General features: G+C 30.8%; 1 protein-coding gene across 2 annotated transcripts in view; it reads right to left on the minus strand.

Moving 5' to 3' along the window:
• Positions 1-19,781, minus strand: part of COL11A1 (collagen type XI alpha 1 chain) — a 208,656-nt gene that overhangs the window by 115,962 nt on the left and 72,913 nt on the right. For both annotated transcript variants that reach the window (XM_068540413.1, XM_068540414.1), the window contains exons 5-14: positions 18,412-18,540; positions 12,633-12,749; positions 11,936-12,025; positions 9,732-9,986; positions 8,939-9,001; positions 7,530-7,571; positions 6,506-6,568; positions 5,781-5,855; positions 2,834-2,917; positions 703-759 (exon numbers count right to left, since the gene is read on the minus strand). In XM_068540413.1, coding sequence (XP_068396514.1) covers positions 703-759; positions 2,834-2,917; positions 5,781-5,855; positions 6,506-6,568; positions 7,530-7,571; positions 8,939-9,001; positions 9,732-9,986; positions 11,936-12,025; positions 12,633-12,749; positions 18,412-18,540 — 975 coding nt within the window. The remainder of the gene's footprint in view (positions 1-702; positions 760-2,833; positions 2,918-5,780; positions 5,856-6,505; positions 6,569-7,529; positions 7,572-8,938; positions 9,002-9,731; positions 9,987-11,935; positions 12,026-12,632; positions 12,750-18,411; positions 18,541-19,781) is intronic.

Consider the following 19,781-nt stretch of genomic DNA (forward strand, 5'->3'; position numbering starts at 1 on the left):
CAATGTGAACTCAGGTTGGAATTCTACAATGTTCTTTTCTCTTAAGAAAAAAGTATGATTTAAAAAGAATCTTTGTTTTGTGTGTGTGTGAATTGCTACACTGCTTAGCATTTGGTAAGTTTCAAAATATTTTTAAAAATATATAGAATATTAGCTTGTCGGTAAGCTTGTAAGGAAAATAAAACACTTATTTTCCAAGAGTGTCTAAAAGACAGAATAATTTCTCTAATATCTGAAGCAGTTCATGGAATACTAGAGGCAACTTAAAGTTAAGCCAAGTCTCCTGCTTTCTCCTAAGAATATGGAAAAATTTTCATTGGCCTCAAATATTTTTTTCTTTTTTAATAAATTCTGTTTTACATAAAATTAAATCTCAAGAACTTACTGTACACTTGAACTTCAATAACCCAAACTATTATTCAAATAAATTATAGTTTGAAAAGTTAATAATTGGATATGTGATTCAATTATATTTTTCATTGTATTTATTTGATTTGAGAATTTTCCATTGTAACCTTTTCATTAAAATTTACTGAGGACTGAATTCAGAGAGATTTCTTAAATGGAAACAAAATCCAAGTATAAGTCGGTATATTTACCCTACTTTCACCAGCCAAAGATATGAAAACTGCCTGACCAAAGTTGCACAAGGAACTACTAATACAGGAATTTAAACATATATTATCTTTTTGGGTAACCTACCACAGGACCCGGTCTTCCAGTTAGACCCATTGGGCCAGGTGGACCTCTCAGAGCAATCTAGAAAATAAAATATAGCAAATTCAGGAATGCCTCCCTGGATGAGCATATTAAACCACAATATTCATTTGCACAAGTTACCCTTAAGTAGCAGCTCATCAACAGAGGTATAATAGCTACATAGTAGAAAGAGCACCTGATTACTGAAGAATCACAAGTTTTTAGAATGACAAATTGACCTAATAAGTATCAGACATTTTTGAAGCTGTTGTGACTTATATACAATCTTGTACCATATATATTATGATTTATTCAATGATAAAAGTTAAAATAGATTTTAACATCTAATAAGAAATTTAATATCTGATGATTTTCCTCCTCAAAAGTGCATTCAGAATATTGTGTAGGCTTCTCTTAAATATGTAGGTGCAATTCTCATTGACAATACTTTTAGATGTGAACAATTTGAAGTGCTTTAAGTAAAAGTTTTCTAGCAGTATTTTAGGAAAAACTATGACAATTCAAGCCAGATAGTAAAAAGCAAAATTGATCAGAAAGTGCTTAGATAATATAGTTATTTTAACAATTCTCAAATTTAATGCTTTATAGAAAAATACATTTATTTGGTAGAATCATAGGCATGATAGACTGATTACATGCACTACTGACACTGAATATTAGAAATGTGAAATTAGCAGTTGGAAAGCTGGAACAAGTAGAGTAAAAGGATAAATTTTTGACAGATGTTAAATTAGTATGGTGCACTATTTTTTAATATTAGTGATTCCAAAAGATGAATATTTAGATTACCAAAACAGATATAAAAAATAATATTGTAATAGAAATAATGTAAAATCATATTAGAAAAGTGCATGAGATGAAAACAGTAATATCTCCAAAATTTCACTACTGACTCACCATGAGATTTTTGACAATACACTTCTTAATCCTTGAGATTAAATATCTGAAAAATTGGAATTATAATGCTTGCTACCTATTTCCAAGTAGGTTAAAAAGACTAATAAAATTAGGAATTCAATCACCTAATAAACTATTTAAGCTCAAATAATTACCTAAAATCTGTTCAAAGTAATAAAATTTATAAGTTGTAGGCATCATTAGTAAATCAATTTAAATATTTTTAGATTTGTATTATGCCAAGGTCTAATAAACAAATATTTAAGTTTTTCATTGTCTTTATAAATGATGTAACCAAACAATGGTATCTTTTCAGATTGATAGACTTACACTCTCAGATAATTTATGCACTCATAAACTTATGGTGATAAATAGTTATCACCAAAATGATTTATATCACTTAGGAAGCAGGTACCCGTATCCATGCCAACTCTAAGCCCTTTATTTCCTTTTTCCTTGAAAAGAAAAAAAGACTATACTATGAATAAAAGTATTATATGACTTTCAACACTTTCCTGATCCATTCTTTTGATTTCCTTACTATATTTTAACTGCACTGGAGCTAACTTAAAAAACAAACAATTTTATATTATATAAGTATACAGATAGTGGAAAGCTTTTAGCTGACAAACAAATATGAACTAAATGGATTTGGTTTAAAATATAGATTACAATGATTCGAGCTTAGAATACATATTTGAAGGTTTCTTTCCTCCACAAGAATGCCTAAGAAATTTAATTTTCTGGATTATTTGGGATATCCTGAATAATCTATAAGATTGGGTGGAAAAATTATTTTAAACTTTATCCTCTTACTTTATTCATTAATCATTGACATATGCCTTAACAGGGAAAACTGGATGTGAAAGATAAAGGGTGATACATATAAATCCATCAGTACTCTTTGAAAAAAAATTAGAAAATTTGTGTATTATGGTCTGCATGTTTTTGCCAGAATTATGTATGGCAGTACTGCAAGGATCAGTCATTTAAATTAAATATTAAATTAAAGAAAATATTCCTATTGGAAAAATAGATATTATCTTAGTATCTTCTCCATCTAAATTCAACATACTATTCAGAGGTATTTTGTTCATAATAGTAGCACCCTCCAGATACACACACACACACACACACACACACACACACACTTTCTCTCTCTTGCATAATTTGGCACAGAATCAGGTTATGGAGCTACATGTTGATCCTTTCTTACCCGAGCCTGCTGAAGAATGGCCTGGGCCTGAGCTTCCTGAGCAGAGATGATTGGTCCTTTGGAACCATCGCCACCATAACGAAACTAAGAAAAGATAACATACAGAAGCTCAAAATCAGAATTTCTCAAATAGGTGCCTTAATTACTAGATTAAAAACTACTTACTTAAAATGGTGGGATTTTACAAAAGTCCAAGGTAACTCCATCATGAATCATGATACCTAGATTTTTTAAAAAATTTTCTTTCTGTCCATTATGGGAGTTTTCTAGACCATGATTTACCACTTGTAGAAGAGACTACAGACTCCTTTACAATTTTAAATTCCATAATTTTTGAAAACTCTAGAATAAGCTATCATCCATTTCTTTACCTGCACAAACGCTACCCGTTCTACTCACTCATTTGTAAAAATTCTAAATGCACTAAGTTCGGTAGTGTTATAGATCAACTGCCATTTTGTTGAGCAAAACTTCTGGAATCTCTGTGAACACAGAGGAAATCTTCCTTGAGATAGATTCAGTTTGTTTACCTTTTCTTAAGTAATTATACTAGGAAGCTGATCCTTTCTGTATCCCTCTATAAAATGCTAAAGCTCCTTTTTAATTTTAACTCAAAATGCAGCATGAATAAATTTCTATGTTATTATTACTTGAATCTTTATAACATTTAAACAAATACACCAATTTTTTCCACAAGAACTTGGGCAACTTTATTTTAAAAAATTTTTTAATTGAAGTATAGTTGATTTACAAAGTTGTGTTAGTTTCTGGTGTACAGCAAAGTGATTCAGTTTTATATATATATATATATATATATATATATATATATACTGAATATATGTGTATTATATTCTTTTTCATATTCTTTTATATTATGGTTTATTATAAGATATTGAATATAGTTCTTTGTGCTATACAGAGGGACCTTGTTGTTTATCTATTTTATATTTAGTAGTTTGTATCTGCTAATCCCAAACTCCTAATTTATCCCTCCCCCCTCCCTTCCCCTTTGGTAAGCATAGATTTGTTTTCTAAGTCTGTGAGTCTGTTTCTATTTTGTAAATACGTTCATTTGTATCATATTTTATATTCCACATATAAGTGATATCATATGATATTTGTCTTTCTCTGTCTGACTTACTTCATCCAGTATGATAATCTCTAGTTTCATCCATGTTGCTGCAAATGACATAATTTCATTCTTTTTAATGGCTGAATAGTATCCCATTTTATATATATATATATATATATATATGCCACATCTTCTTTATCCATTCATCTGTCACTGGACCTTTAGGTTGCTTCCATGTCTTGGCTATTGTAAATAGAGCTGCTATGAACATTGGGTGCATGTATCTTTTCAAATTTGAGTATTCTGTGGATACATGCCCAGGAGTGGGACTGCTGGATCATATGTTAACTTTATTTTTAGTTTTTTGAGGAACCTCCATACTGTTTTCCATAGTAGCTGCATCAATTTACATTCCCACTAACAGTGTAGGAGGTTTCCCTTTTCTCCACACCCTCTGCAGCATTTATTATTTGTAGTCTTTTTAATGATGGCCATTCTGACTGGCGTGAGTTGATACCTCATTGTAGATTGGATTTACACTTCTCTAATAATTAGCAATGTTTAGCATCTCTTCTTGTGCCTATTGACCATCTGTATGTCTTCTTTGGAGAAATGTTTATTTAGGTCTTCTGCCCATTTTTTGATTGGTTTTTTTTTTTGTTTTTGTTGTTACTGAGCTGGATGAGATGTTTGTATATTTTGGAAATTAAGTCCTTGATGGTCGCATCTTTTGCAAGTATTTTCTCCCAGTCTGTTGGTTGTCTTTTTGTTTTGTTTATGGTTTCCTTTGCTGTGCAAAAGCTTATAAACTTGATTAGGTCCCATTTGTTTAGTTTTGCTTTTATTTCTAGTACCTTGGAAGACTGACCCAAGAAAACATTGCTATGATTTATGTCAAAGAATGTTTTGCCTATGTTCTCTTCTAGAAGTTTTATGGTGTCATGTCTTATATTTAAGTCTTTAAGCCATTTTGAGTTTATTTTTGTGTATGGTGTGAGGGTGTGTTCTAACTTCATTGATTTACATGGGGCTCTCCAACTTTCCCAACACCCCTTGCTAAAAAGATCGTCTTTTCCCCATTGTATATTCTTGCCTCCTTTGTCAAAGATTAATTGACCATAGGTGTGTGGGTTTATTTCTGGGCTCTCTACTCTGTTCCATTGATCCATATGTCTGTTTTTGTGCCAATACCATGCTGCTTTGATTACCGTGGCTTTGTAATATTGTCTGAATTCTGGGAGGGTTATGCCTCCAGCTTTGTTCTTTTTCCTAAGGATTGCTTTGGCAATTCTGGGTCTTTTATGGTTCCATATACATTTTAGGATTTTTTGTTCTAGTTCTGTGAAAAATGTCAAGGTTAATTTGATAGAGGTTGCATTAAATCTAGATTGCTTTGGGTCGTATGGCCATTTTAACAATATTAATTCTTTTGGGCAACTTTAAAAAGCAATCTTAAGGTAAAACAAATAATTTTTGGACAATGAATAATAACACTATACATATATCGTATTTAAAAAGTATAAGCTCGTGTCTATATGGTGGTAAATAGCATATTAACTTTACGTTAATACATGAAATGCATGTTACTCATATGACTCAGGATAAAGCACATGATTAAAAATATTAGGAAAATCCTCTAAGATTTGTTGTCAAAAAATATAATGAAATAATAAAGCCTTAGTTCTACTGCAGAAATAAATATTTACCAGAATTTTGTTTTAGCAAAATTTATCACAATTTCTGAAGGCTGCTTCATTTCAAGTACCTCTACCTCATACAATGGTTTTTTGATTGATCTATAATATGGCTCCACAATATTTGTCAGCAGTAGGTTGACAAAACATTGGGTCATCTTTATAACTATAAAAAACATACCGGTAACACTAACATGGTACCAGGAGGACCAGGTAAACCATCAGCCCCTGGTAGACCAGGACGTCCTGGGGGACCCTAGGGAAGTAAATAAAATCATCAAAATTAATCAATAAACAAAATAATTAGAAACAGAATGACTTTGAGTACCATAAGTCTACATTATCTACTTTGTGTTTGCCCTCTACTCCTTGGTTAATCTCCTTTTAGTAAGTATACCTAGAGAGGATTGTATTTCATTGCAGTAGTTTTATATAATTTAAATAATGTACAAGTTTATTGGCTACTCAAGGAAGGAGAAAAAAAGGGATTTTACAAGAAGAGTTTCAATAGACTTAACGCAAATGGTCTATTTCACCATGTGACCCAGGATGTGATCTTCAAATTAGGATGCAACCTTATTAATTCATTCTATCAATATTCAACTAGTCATGAGAGTTCCTGGTAAATATGTCTGAACTCAAAAGGAAGAACTTAATCTAATGTATTGGGTTCATATCAAAATGGAAATTGATTAAAAATAAAAAATTTTCTTACTAATTATAACATAGATAAATGCACATTCTTTCACCTCACTTTTAAACTTATAGTTAGAAAAGTTAAACAAAATTTTGCACAACACTGAATTCATATGTTATCCAAGTGAGAATAATATGTTAAACCTGTAGAATATATTTTAATTCTTTTCATTTATGTTGCATTCTTTTGTTATGAGTCCCTTCACTTACCCTCTCGCCAGGGTCACCAGGGGGTCCAGTGGGGCCTTGTAGACCTGGAGGACCCATAAGACCCTACAGAGAAATAAACCGTGATTTGAGTTAGATTCCTGATTTCATTAGTATTCAGGCAAATTCATCCTACCAAAATCAAAGAAGAACTCGTATTCATAAATAAACACTCTTCTCCCAAACAATTGCCCTATTTATCTTCCCATAAAAAGAGAACATATAGGGACCACTTTGTAGCTAGCTCAACTCTTCCTCTACGAGGCTGCTCTCAGGGTAGAGACAGACATTCCAAGGAAGAACAGGAAAGGGAATCCTGCCAATGTACAGTCCCTGAGGTGGAAGTTGGTTCCCAGTTCTTACTGAAGAAATGTTATACTCATTCAATTAGACTGCAAAAATGTGACAGTGAAGTTGAAATGTAGAAATCATTTATATTCTTTATGGGTAAAAGTATTTAAAGGCATCAGTATAATATATTTATTTCACATGACAAGAATTTAATTAATTCCACAAAGGAAAGAAGATTTCTTACAAAGTCAGATCAGTACAACTACCTGACAATAAAGACACCCTGATGAGTAACATTAGCCTTATTAGGAAATGACAATGGAAGCTGATAGTCACTCCACTCAGAAGTACAGATAAGGCAGCTACAGTCCACTTAGAATTCTCAGCTCTATTCTTTGAGATATATCTATACCTTTTAAAAAAAAAAAAAAGAGGGCTATTTTTTACTTTTATAACTTTCAGGCACAAAGTTGAAGATGAGATTAGAAAAGTCAGAGATATTTAAGCAACAAAAATATTTAAAACAAAATTTAATTTCATAGCTCTCAAAAGAATATCATTTGGATAGCCAAATCAGAAAGTGATTCAAGGCCACCGGGTCCTCTGACCAAGTATTTGCCTCTATAATTCAATACTCAAATGAGTCTAAAATGTATAACTTCAACAGTGTAATAGAAATCTTATAGCTGATTATTAAAAAAATCAAGACAAAAATAATCTTAAAACATTTACATACCGCAGGTCCTGCTGGCCCTGGTGGTCCTTCAATAAGCATGCCCTACAGTTAAAAAAGATAGAGTCATTACTAGGGCAGTAACCCCTAACTTCTTATCTAATTGGCTCTTAGAAAGCACCACATCATTGCATTTTAAAAGGTAAATTATCTGTTCCTACATATAAAACAATTGCAAGCATTTTTGCACAGGGAAGGGAGGAAATTAAAAATGATAGAAGACATAATCCCTGTCCTGAGAAAATCTGTGAACTAATTAGCAAGGAAATAAATATTCAGATAAGTAATATTACAAAGAGAATATGCTAAGTGCTCCCCAAAAGGGCAAAGACATTTAACCAAGTTTTCCCTAGCACCCAGAATAATGCTGGGCACACAGCAAGAACCTGATAAATATTTGCTGTGTGAATGAAAGGATGGAAGAAAGTGGCACCTAAGCACTTTAACTCAGGGAAAGCGGAGAAAAGTCCATGTTAAAGAACTGGACATAAATATAAGTTCTTAAAAAGACAAGAGAATAGAATACTATTTCAGGATAAGAACCCAATTCTAGAAAGTTTATGATTCTACTGCTGAAAACTGTCTTGTCATTTAAAAAGTTGGATGTAAATTTTCATAACAAGGACAAATTTATTCAGAAAAAATATTTTTAAAGACTTTGGTGAGCATATGATGTGCTTTCTCAGATTTTGGAGTAATAAACAGACAACAATGTTCTTAGAGATGCATCTTTTTTATCTTTATCTCCTCCATCTTTTATAAAAATTTTATGTCCTTGCAGTTCCTGAAATGATTTTCATTAGCATGAGGCAAATAGTTAAACATACTTCCTTTAGTTCTAATGCAATACTTTTCCCAAATTGCTGATTAGGGAGAACAACAGTAAAATTGACTTCCAGTAAGAATTTGCTTCTTACCAATATCTTGAGTGGTAGTAACATTAATATAAATCTTCAAATCACTTTTGAAGTGATTTGAAGATTTTTTCCAATGGAAGAAAAGGAAACAAATTTTAAAAAGAACGTTTTCATATTATTACATGATGTGATTTGAATATGAAACAAATAAGTACTATGTCAAATAATATATTTCTAATAATGTTAAGTTATAGCAGTTAGAGGAGAAAATCACTGGACTGGAAAATAGAAGAGGTAAAGTCTGGTCATATCTCAACCACCAAACATTTGAACCCTTTGGGTCTTAGGTTTCTTAGTTTTAAAATGAGAGAATTAGACTAAAACATTGTCGGTTAGTTTCAAATTCCAAAATTCTGTATCTCTATATTTTTTTTGGTTTATTGAAATTCTACTTGCCAGAACTGGCCTTACTAACTCATTACTTGTGGCATTATAAACATATGGACATTAGAATTTTCAATGGTACTATTACAATGTATTCATACCAGTACTTACAGGTTCAACTACTGCTGGCTCTCCTTTCTGTCCTTTTTCTCCGTATGCACCATGGCCATTTATCTGTTGAGTGAAAAATTCAAGCAGCCTGTCTTTAAGTAAATAAGGCCATTTAAGTATTTTTAAAAGATCATTTAATCATCTAAGTGCATTTAAAACAATCTATTAAAATGTGTTTTTTAACATAGAAACCTATTAAAGTTTTAAATACTGAAAATATACAAAGGGAAACACAATGAACATTAATGCTAAATCTTGAATGAGATTGAACAATTGTTTCTTAAGGACATATTATAAAAAGATAAAGATATCTGTCGACCTCATTATTATTCCAAGGCACTAAGCAAAAAGTGTCATCAAATTAAATTCAACAAAATAGAGGTGGAGGGAAGAAATGGGTGAAGGGGTTCAAAAGGTTAAATAATAATAATTATAATGATAAAATGATAATTAATATGGTGCATTCCTGAGCATCACCAGAAAAGAAAAATAAATAAAACAGTCTAAAAATTAGAAAATAGTCTTAGTACCCAGAATGACAATGCCAAGAAAACTTGGATGCAACTCTATGAAAGATTATTCTTTCGAATGAAGACTCCAGTAGTGTGGCCTGAGATACAACTGCTGAAGATCCCCATGAGGAAGAATCTATCAAGGTATCCTAGTAGTGATAAATATTCATAATTTATATAAGAACATAACCTACATTTTAAACCTGAAAAGACATCAAGATGAACACGAAAATACTCCAGAAATAAGACATACATGGACACAGAGCAGAATACTGACTTACACTTGTTTCTGTGATATCTGTTTCTGCTGGAACACCTGGACCAAATTCTTCATTAGTGGGGCTTGTTGGTTTATCTTCATATTCTTTATAGTCATAAAAATCATATTCGCCTAAATCTCCATCTACCAGAAGATCAGAGTCCCTGCCGTCTATTCCTTTGTTTTCATATAGCATATCCTCAGAATTTTTCCTCTGGGAATCATAATCCTCTCCAGTTAGATATTCTTCAGTAAATACTTCTTCAACTGGATTTGGCTATTAATTTAAGTTGCAAGGAATTGGAGAACATGAAGTTTACTGTTAGTAAAGCAAGGTAAGCACTTGCAATTACAGTTTGATGGAATGTGACAGGAAGTGGTCTGAATACTACTCAAGCAAGTCTGAAAGCTGGGAAAGACAGCCTTTCAGCATTATTGAAAGAAATATTTTTGTACATTGGTATGTACAAGGAAATATTTCTTTCAAAGAACTTTTGCCAATAAACTGCAAATATTCACATAGATTCAACATGTGTATTTGCTTGTTCCATTGGAAAAAACTTGTTATGCAATTGATATTTACTTTATAGTTCGACTTGAATAATATATATATGTATATATAGAAAATATATAGTTAAAGCTTTTCTTAATTTTCAAATCTCACAGAACCTCATAATGAAATATAATTGCTACCAGAAAAGCCATGTAAGTTTGACTCCCAATCCGAAAAATAAAATATTAATGCCAATATTGAGATTTATCATTGCAATATTTATGCAGAGTATCTAGAATGTAGGGAAGTATTATATCACCAAAGAGTTCTTTACAGCAAATAAAATATAAATTAGAGTCCTCAGAATTTAATACAATAGAATATATCACTGTATAGTCTCATAAAGAGTATGAGACTATTCACTTAAAAGTAAAAATTACATCAAAAATACAATCTCAGAGATACAGAAAAATAAAGCTAGTATAATTTCCTTTTTTCATAAATAATTCCTCATTAATAGCATAAATCTGAATGATATTTATTAGGTAATTAGGGGCCATATGATTTTGACGAGGTTCAAATTAAATAATTTATCTTGCTACTTTTGAATTTCATAAATAACTTGTTTGCTATAGCATAGTGAATCTAGATGATAGAACAATATTGAATAATAAGTAGTGTTACATAAAGTCATGTGAATGAAAAATGTGGCTAAATGATTAATTTAGTGATCGTTAACTAAAATAAAATGTCCAATAACCATAATATTTTAATATTCTTAAACAATGAGTATATACTATCATTAGGGGGTGCATATCATCTGGGATCAGAATATTACTATGTTCATAGATCTGAGCAAAAGTTGAATGAATTTGGGTATATAAATAAACATCTTGAATCAAGATAACCATTTTTGGAAAATGATTATTTTGGACTAGATGAAACATGGAATCAGTTCTTACCCTAAAATGTTATTATTCTAAATTATGTGTTTGCATGTAAAGTCTCACTGAGTTAATTTGCCTCACTGGGACACATGTTATATAAATTTTTAATAACTAAAATGATTCAGGTATTCCTCATACCAGGTGACAGGAATTTAACAGTTAAATTGAATTGTATACTTATTTTTTCATAATCAGAATATATGCATAGTATGAAATTCAGGAAGATTGTTCTATTTGTACCTGTATGTACTTAAACATTTTCATAGAAAGGACTGGGAAATGTTAAGATATAATATTTTAACCATAATTAAGTTTGAAAATGTAAATAGCCATTAAAACCAACTAAGACTATATTTTCTCAAAATATTTGTGTCATAAAAATGCATGATTATTGGTCAGATGGAGTAAATTCTAATTGTATCATTTGATGATACAGTTGTTACTTTAGAGGATTCTCCTCCTTACAGAAGGGTCATGTTGTGAATACCCTTAATCACAACATTTTGAGAAGCTTGCTCAATCCCAGAAGGAATCAAGAAAATGATAGCAGCCAATTCAGTTTGATCAATTTAGCATTTGCATGAAGCAAAGAGTCATGCAAAACCTGAATTGACATTAATTTTAAATGAACTGTTTTTAGTAATAGTGAGCCAATTCTATTGTTTCTCTTACCTCAGTAAAAGAATAAAAATGTCAAACTTTTCAGAGGTTATAGATTCTTCCAGAGTGAAATATATCAAGAAATACTACACATTTTAAAAATTTAATGCAGTCTATGAGCAATACCTCATTTTGTCCAGATACACGCCTAGGAGCTTCTGTCTGGTAACTTTCTGTTCCATAGTTGTATTCTTGAAAATCATCAACAATATTTGCCTAATAGTAAATTCAAAAGAAAAGCAATTAGTAAAAATGTAAGGTAATCCAAAATCTATGGAAATCATGATTTAACTGGGGTATCGTATTAGCCAAATGAGTATTTATCTAGTTGGGTTAGGACAATGACTCATCATCAGAGATCTTCCAGCTTATCTAGGAGAGATCTTGATTGCTTTTTCTTTGCTACCTTTACCCCTAGCTTGGCTTTTGCTGCCGCTTGATAACTTTTCTTCTTCTTGGTTGCAAATTTTTCAGATTTAGGGGGTGTAAACTTTTTGGACTTTTCCTTTGAGTTAGTTGCCACTGTCTTCGTCTTCATTTTGAAATTGAATTTCTTTTTCTGTAAAATGTGGTGAAAGATGGAATGGAAAACATAAATAAAATGAAAAGGGAAATAAAGAGCATGGATGAAAGGAAGGATAAGCAAAGCAAACCGGGCATCATTCCTTCAGGACAGCTACTGTCAAATAAAAATCACAGTTATCAGGTCATAGAAATCAGATGAATAAAAGGTTTATGATAAGTTTGAGGAAAAGTGGACATAAGGAACCACAGGATGACAAACAGCAGGACACCACACACAAAGGCGCTACTTTGTTTTTACCTCGGTTTGCGCTATTGTCTCCTCAGTTACAGTGGGAATCTCTGTTACACTTTCAGCCTCTTTATATTCTGCTTCCCCATACTCATAGTCATATTCCATTATATCCTCAGGTGCATACTACATCGCAAAGGAAAAAATATCAGGCAATTTTGTTAGTTGCAGGCAATACTATTAACAAAATGGTAATCATGTTCTTAACTTTTACCAGTAAGAGTTAAGAGACAAGGAAATACTGTTATTTAAATATTACTTCGTGTTACAAGAAGTAATACTGTCTTATACAGAGTATAATAACATAGTGACAAAGCAGGTTTTCTAAGAGCAGAATAGTGGTTAGGATTGTGAGGAAATTAAAAGTTTAGAATATTAATTCAAACTTTTAATTGTTGAACATTAATTCAAACATAGCAATTACATACTTGGACATAGTTGTTAAATAGTCATGTTAATTTTGATTTGTAAAAATTGCTACATAAGGCTCCTTTATCTTACAACAATTTCAATGGGTACTTTTTTTTTCCATTAAACTACATGTTTAAAAATAAAAGTATGGAGAATAGTCTTCCCAAGTATGAAAGAATTTTCATATCTATTATGATATGGAAAGGGGAGAGGAACGAAAGGGAACAGAGTAACATGAAATGAGTCTATATTTTATTTGGAATACTGGAACCGATGGAAAAATACAGTCTAACGTTTATTCAGAAATAACTAATTTGCTATAGACTTATTTAAGATCAAAATGAGCACAGAATACTTGTGAACCAGTAAAGGATTCAAAATTAGATCTGTTTATAATTAATACATTTCAGTTTTACAAATACTGCATTTTTTCTATTGAAGAAAGAGCATAACACTTAGATACCTTAAACCATGTAAATGTAGCTCAAACTGAAAAATGGAATACTAGATTATTCTGTATTAAAAAAAAATTTAGGAGAAAGAGGTATGTTTCTCAGTAGAGGGATATGCAATACAATCCTTAATATTGAATGATGAGGAAAATAACATGCTTGCTCACCTTCAGAGCCAAACATCTCTATCAAAATTTTAATTTTTAAACACCAACATAGGTGTTGTGAAACATATATTAATTATTGGTTTTAATTAAAATAACTGTAAATCCATTAAGATCATATATAACAAAAGATATTAAGCAGCAAACTCAACAAGCTAAAACTCATATATTTATATATTATTTATAATATATATTTATGTATAGGTATATATATTTATGTATATACATACATATATATTTATTATGTATAATATACATTTATGTATATAGGTATACATATATTTATTATGTATAATACATATTTATGTGTGTATATATACATATATATGTATGTGTATATATATCTATATATATGCATACGTGTGTATATATATATGTGTGTGTGTGTGTATATATATATATATATATATATATATATATGCTAAAAGCAACCTATTTGAAATTCCCTAAGTATTATGTTTGGTAACATTTTAATTATATCCCAACTGGACCTCTCTTGGTATTTTTAAATTGCCCAAAAATCCCTTTTAATGCGCCAGAAAAATAACTCTTCACCACATGTCTTTTAGAGAACTGTGATCACTGTGCCTTCTAATTTTAAAGCTCTATTAGATGTAGCAATGCAAATGAGTGCAAATTTCACAAAGACATATAATGAGACATGTTCAAAACTGACCCCCTGGCAATATGGTATATCTGGCCCTTAATGAAATACCCTCACTAGAGGAAACTTTTCTAGATGGTTCAGCTGAAGGTCACATTGAAATATACAGACATACTTTCAGTGTTTATGATTGTCAAAACTTCAATTTGATTAAATTAATTGAAATTGATTCATAATTTTATCTATCCAGTAATAGTTTATCATTGAATATACAATTGAAAGACTTCAACAAATCTTTATTCTAATTAGAATTTGAGTAGAATTTGTTAAAATAGAAGAATGTATATATAATTTTTTGAACACTTGTGTTTCTTCATGACTCTGCAAGCAAGATATAATGCCAACTATTTCTAGGAAAAGGTAAAGTGAGTATTAATAGCACCATTAAATAAATAAAACAATTAAATACTGAATTTAGATACATATTAAAAGAATTAATGGAAACTGAATATTGTCTAATGAATAATTTTTTCTGTAGTTATAGTCACACGTGTTGGAATAAGAAACAGTGGATTTATATAATTACTAGCTGGCAGCTTGAAGTTAAAACATGAAAAAAGATTAGCCAGGCTAATTTATGCTTTAGAGTTTTAAAATTAAGCAGACTTTTCAGAATCACATGCATCTACAGTGAATTGTAAAAACATAAGACAATATATAAAGGCATGAAGGACTGTAAAAATGGACAATTTAAATGCATCTTAAATGAAGCCTGGTATTCAAAGCAGCCAATTACCTTTATATCTTTATATCATGTTTTTTTTTCCTTATAGGAGGAAACCTTTTCCAACCTCCATAATTCTCTCCTCTATTTAAATTTTTTCCACATGGAGATCAACCAGACTAGCTGTGGTCGTAGAATAATGAAGGCAGTAACATGCTTACCTGCTTAGGCACTAAAGCACATCTTTTTCTTAGAGCCATTCAGGAGTCAGTGAAAAGAATCACTGCTTCTCTTCTCCTTATTTCTTTATCTAAACAACATGCCCCTTCTGGTGGGTATTGATATACTTAGCACTTTGCTGGTCTACACGAAGCTTTACAACCGATTTTTGGAGATGATTCTCCCTTCTTACTATGGAATTTGGGGGTGTCTCAAAGACAGGTAAAGAAGAGAGAACTACTTGTAATCAATCAGATGAATATATGCAAAAAGACGTGCAGTGACGGAAAGATTTCACCTATGATCTGTGAGTTGCCTAGCATAAGTTATAGTATGTGAGGAGAAGGGGTCTTCTTCCTGAAATGTCAAGTCTGTTCTTATTCAGTTTGTTAGAAAAATAGTGGCATAAGTAAATATCTGAACATCTTTGAGAACTAGAATATATGATAAATATTGTGTGCAAAAAATATTAAGGTAAGAAATTTGTTTATAAAATATTGTTTTTCCCTTGCTTCTTCTTCCTTTTCCATCCTTTATATATATATTTAAAAAGAACATCAATTGCCTACTGTATAAAGGGCATTGTAGTCTGTGTAGCACATTAAGAAAGAACCATATGTAGATTTAACATCTAATTTCTTATTAAGATAAAAGAATAATTTAACACGATGGTTTAATACAAGACCATCATAATTTTAATATTAGTTACTTTGCTATATAAATGGTATTGTGGAAGTTCACATAGAATAACAGTTTGATATTATCACCATGTTTAAATCTATCTTCATTTTACATTTCACTCTATGATGATGATGCGATACTGTGGCAAACACATAAAAAATGTAATCTTAACAATGAATTAAAATTTGTTATTTAGAGGATATGAACTATACAAAATCACAAGTTGAAGAAAACACATTTGAGTTAATTTATAAAATAAATTGACATATTTATTAATCCAAATCAGAATAATAAATATGCAATTTTACAAATTTATTAATTGTAAATTAAGCAATATAAAGTACAACATGTATGTTTGATGCTCTATTTTGTACTTTATGTTCTTTATTCACTGGTAACATTGCATTCCTATTTTGTATAGGTAAAACATCTGTAGTACAATTATTAAAATGCATATTTGTAATATAATGATGTATTAATGGCTATAGTTCAAAAGTAATATAAGGATGGCTTACTAATTCTGTTAACCAGGTGTTTTTCATATTAGTATATAATAGTTATCTTATTATTGAAGTATCAATGTAATTTAGTACTGGGGGAAAAAGTGAGAGCTGATTCTTCAAAAAAACTTTTCATTGTGACATATTCAACATAGAAATTGTAAGAAATGCTATTATTGCATCACCCAACCAGATTTTCATGTAGCTTTTATTATAGCAGCATGCTCTTTTCCTCATCAGTTGCCTCTAGCAAAAACAAGTTTGATTTATCAACAGAATGTTAAATTTACGAATCAACAACTAAGGTCAAAAAGGGAAAGTCTACTTTTAAATGAATTTAAGATAAAAATGGTTAAAAATATTATTTTGCTTTAAAATAACTCCACTTACCTGATGCAGCAGCATTAAAACATGGGAATAAAACACCTCAAGGTGATATAATAAGAATGCATACTTTCATTCTTCCAAAAATCAGAGCTATATCTGTTACTAAAAAGAACAAGACTTATCTTTCTTAAAACAAGAGCAAAATAAATCTCATCCATCTTCAGCACACATACTAAATGTTATAAATTTTAATATTGAATCACCACATAATCTCTAAGATATAAAACCACTAAAACCTGATGGATATTTTACCTATCCTCTTGGAATTCACAGACTGTTTTAATAAATCATGAGGTAATAAAAAGAATGAAGCACTTGAGAACTGTGAAAGAAGCAAACACAAATATCCAAGTAATTTCTCTTTTTTCTCTCATATTTGCTTTCCTGTTAGCTTCTTAAGACTTTATCCTGTTTTAAAAAAACATTAATATTAAGTCATGGAAAAGATCAGTGCAACAGAATTCACTATCATACCTTAAAAAGGAAAGTAATGTCAAAAACTATATTTCAAGCACTTAAATGGTAAAATCCAAATTGAATTCACATGCAGAAATAACAGTAAATTAAAATTAAGAGATTAAGATCCTAACCTATTCTAAATAGTAGAACTCAAAAGATGGTATCTAATAGTATTTTAATAGTCAAGAAGAAAGCTATTTGAGTTATGTTCAAACATAAGGACAGTCTTGATGCTTTTAAACTTCCACCCTCACCTTCTGAAATTTAGAACTCTTCACCTTGAGAAAAAAATAAAAATATAGTTTTGCTGCCAACTAAAGACTCAATTCCTTCCAGTATTTGCTTTTTAATTTCCAGAAAATTCACATTAAAGAATTTTACCTAAAAATCTGCATAAAGCATACACTGTACTATATTTTTTTGTTTTTTGGGATATTCAAGTCTGACAAAATTGCTATGGCTAACTTAAATGTACTTATTTTTGGTCTGAGAGAGAATAGAGTCAAATTTCATTATGGTGAATTTTCTTGCAAAAATAGCCTGGAAGAATGGTTTCACACCCGAGTTTCAAATAAAGTGACATAATATTAATCAAAGAATATGAATATTTAGTTACGGCAATCAGTTCATAATGTTTTTCATTTCATTGCTCTCTGTATCAAATCTTATGCAAGAAAAAGAAAACTTACATATCAATGTAGCATAGCCTTACAGAAATGGAAAAAAAAAAAAAATCCCTCTAAATATTCAACACAGCCTGACAACTTTAGGATAGCACTAAAGTCCCTTTCTCATCTGTATGAATTGCCAAAGGCCTGGGGATATGGCAAGTACACCAGAAAATAGTCACCCTTGTCTTGAGGCTGTTTTAATTACTGAAATGCTAAGGACAAAATATATCTTTGAGAAATTATCTTTTTTCTCATCTCCCCCCAAATAAAATATGCTCCTCTACACAGTATATGTGAAGTATCTGTATTTTTAAGAAATTATGTAACAAAATACTTAAGACGGAAACAAACACCAAAAATCTTCTTCAAATCACATATTCTTAGAAATAGTAAAACACTATAAATACAAGGTAAAGTTTAATTAAAAGTGAATAAATGGAGGTGAGCCTCAAAACTGCAAACCTATGTCCTGACCATTGGAATGAGAAAACCTGCCCTTGATCTTACGGTCCTCACCTCATCGATCTGTGGTTCCTGAGCCTGAGCAGCCTTGGGTGCTGAGGAATCACAGTCTGGACTGTAATGCTCACAGTAGTCATACGCTGCTTTGGGGTCACCTATGATCAAGAACTGCTGGATGTCCCCCTGCCAAGAAACAAACATGGTTATGTAGTCAGCATATTTGAATACACATATATCCAGAGCAAGATTTATCCAAGACACAGTGTAGTTCATCTTCAAATATGAGAAGAAATCGCTTACATTTCAATGTTAAAAACAGTCCTATAGGATGGAGAGAGAAATTCACACCTGTTTAACAAATCAGATCTTAATATTAAGCTGTTATTCTGTTATATTGTGGTTCAGAGAATGTAGAGTATATTCATCTGTTTGCTAAAACTTGATTTTACTGCATTCACAGTTTACTCGGTGTGGAATAAGACAAATGAAATGTGAATAATAAGCTGATAAAAAAGTAAATAAGATTTTAAAACTATAAGTATATAAAACTGTAATGTATTTCCAATATTAAATAATGGAAGAGTTCGATTGAATTGTTTTTTAAGCAAGTTTATACAAGAATTTTTAAATGAAAATATAGATCCAACTATTGAGTTCTGTTAGAGGACTCAATATCAAAAGAAATTTCTACTTACAAATATGAATGAGAGATGCAGAGACCAGAAAAATCCAAATTACAAATTAAAAAGCGTGAGTTTGGCATATTTTTGTTAAAAATGGAGCATCTAAGCGTACATCAAACTCACTTATTTAGAAATCTGAATAATTTTAATAAAAAATAAACATTAGAAATAATTAATAGGGTTATCTAAAGAGTTTTAGTTCCAGGAGGTTCTGGAAACTGTGAAAACAGGAGGAAGATCAAATATTTTGCTCTCAAACCCATCTGAATATTTCCACATGGGTCTAATTTGACATGAAACTAGTTTGATATAAATCTATGGGTCATGACCATATTAATTCAGAATTATATTCAGGCCTAGAAGAATGTCTGGATTAATATCCATTTGACTTGGTGATTCAAGTCCCTGTAAGTTTGAGCTCATGAGTCTGATTCACAGAACTCCTGATATCATTTTGAATAATTTAAAAGTTATTTCAGCTTTCTCTACGTCTGATGAACATAAGCTATTTAGAGCCTGATGAAAATTTTAGAAGTCTCTAACACTGAGTTAGAGAGCAGGAAAGAATTCATAGCACTTTTATACCACAATATTCAATTATTCATTTATTCATCAACAAATGTGGATTGAGAAAGTACTATACACAAGACATTGAACATAGTATCACTGGAGATGGAAACATAAATTTGATCTAATCCTTGCCCTTGGAGAGTGCAATATAGTGGTTAAGATTTAAAACTG

Source organism: Eschrichtius robustus, chromosome 3 (genome assembly GCF_028021215.1).
Source record: "Eschrichtius robustus isolate mEscRob2 chromosome 3, mEscRob2.pri, whole genome shotgun sequence".
Lineage (NCBI taxonomy): Eukaryota > Metazoa > Chordata > Mammalia > Artiodactyla > Eschrichtiidae > Eschrichtius > Eschrichtius robustus.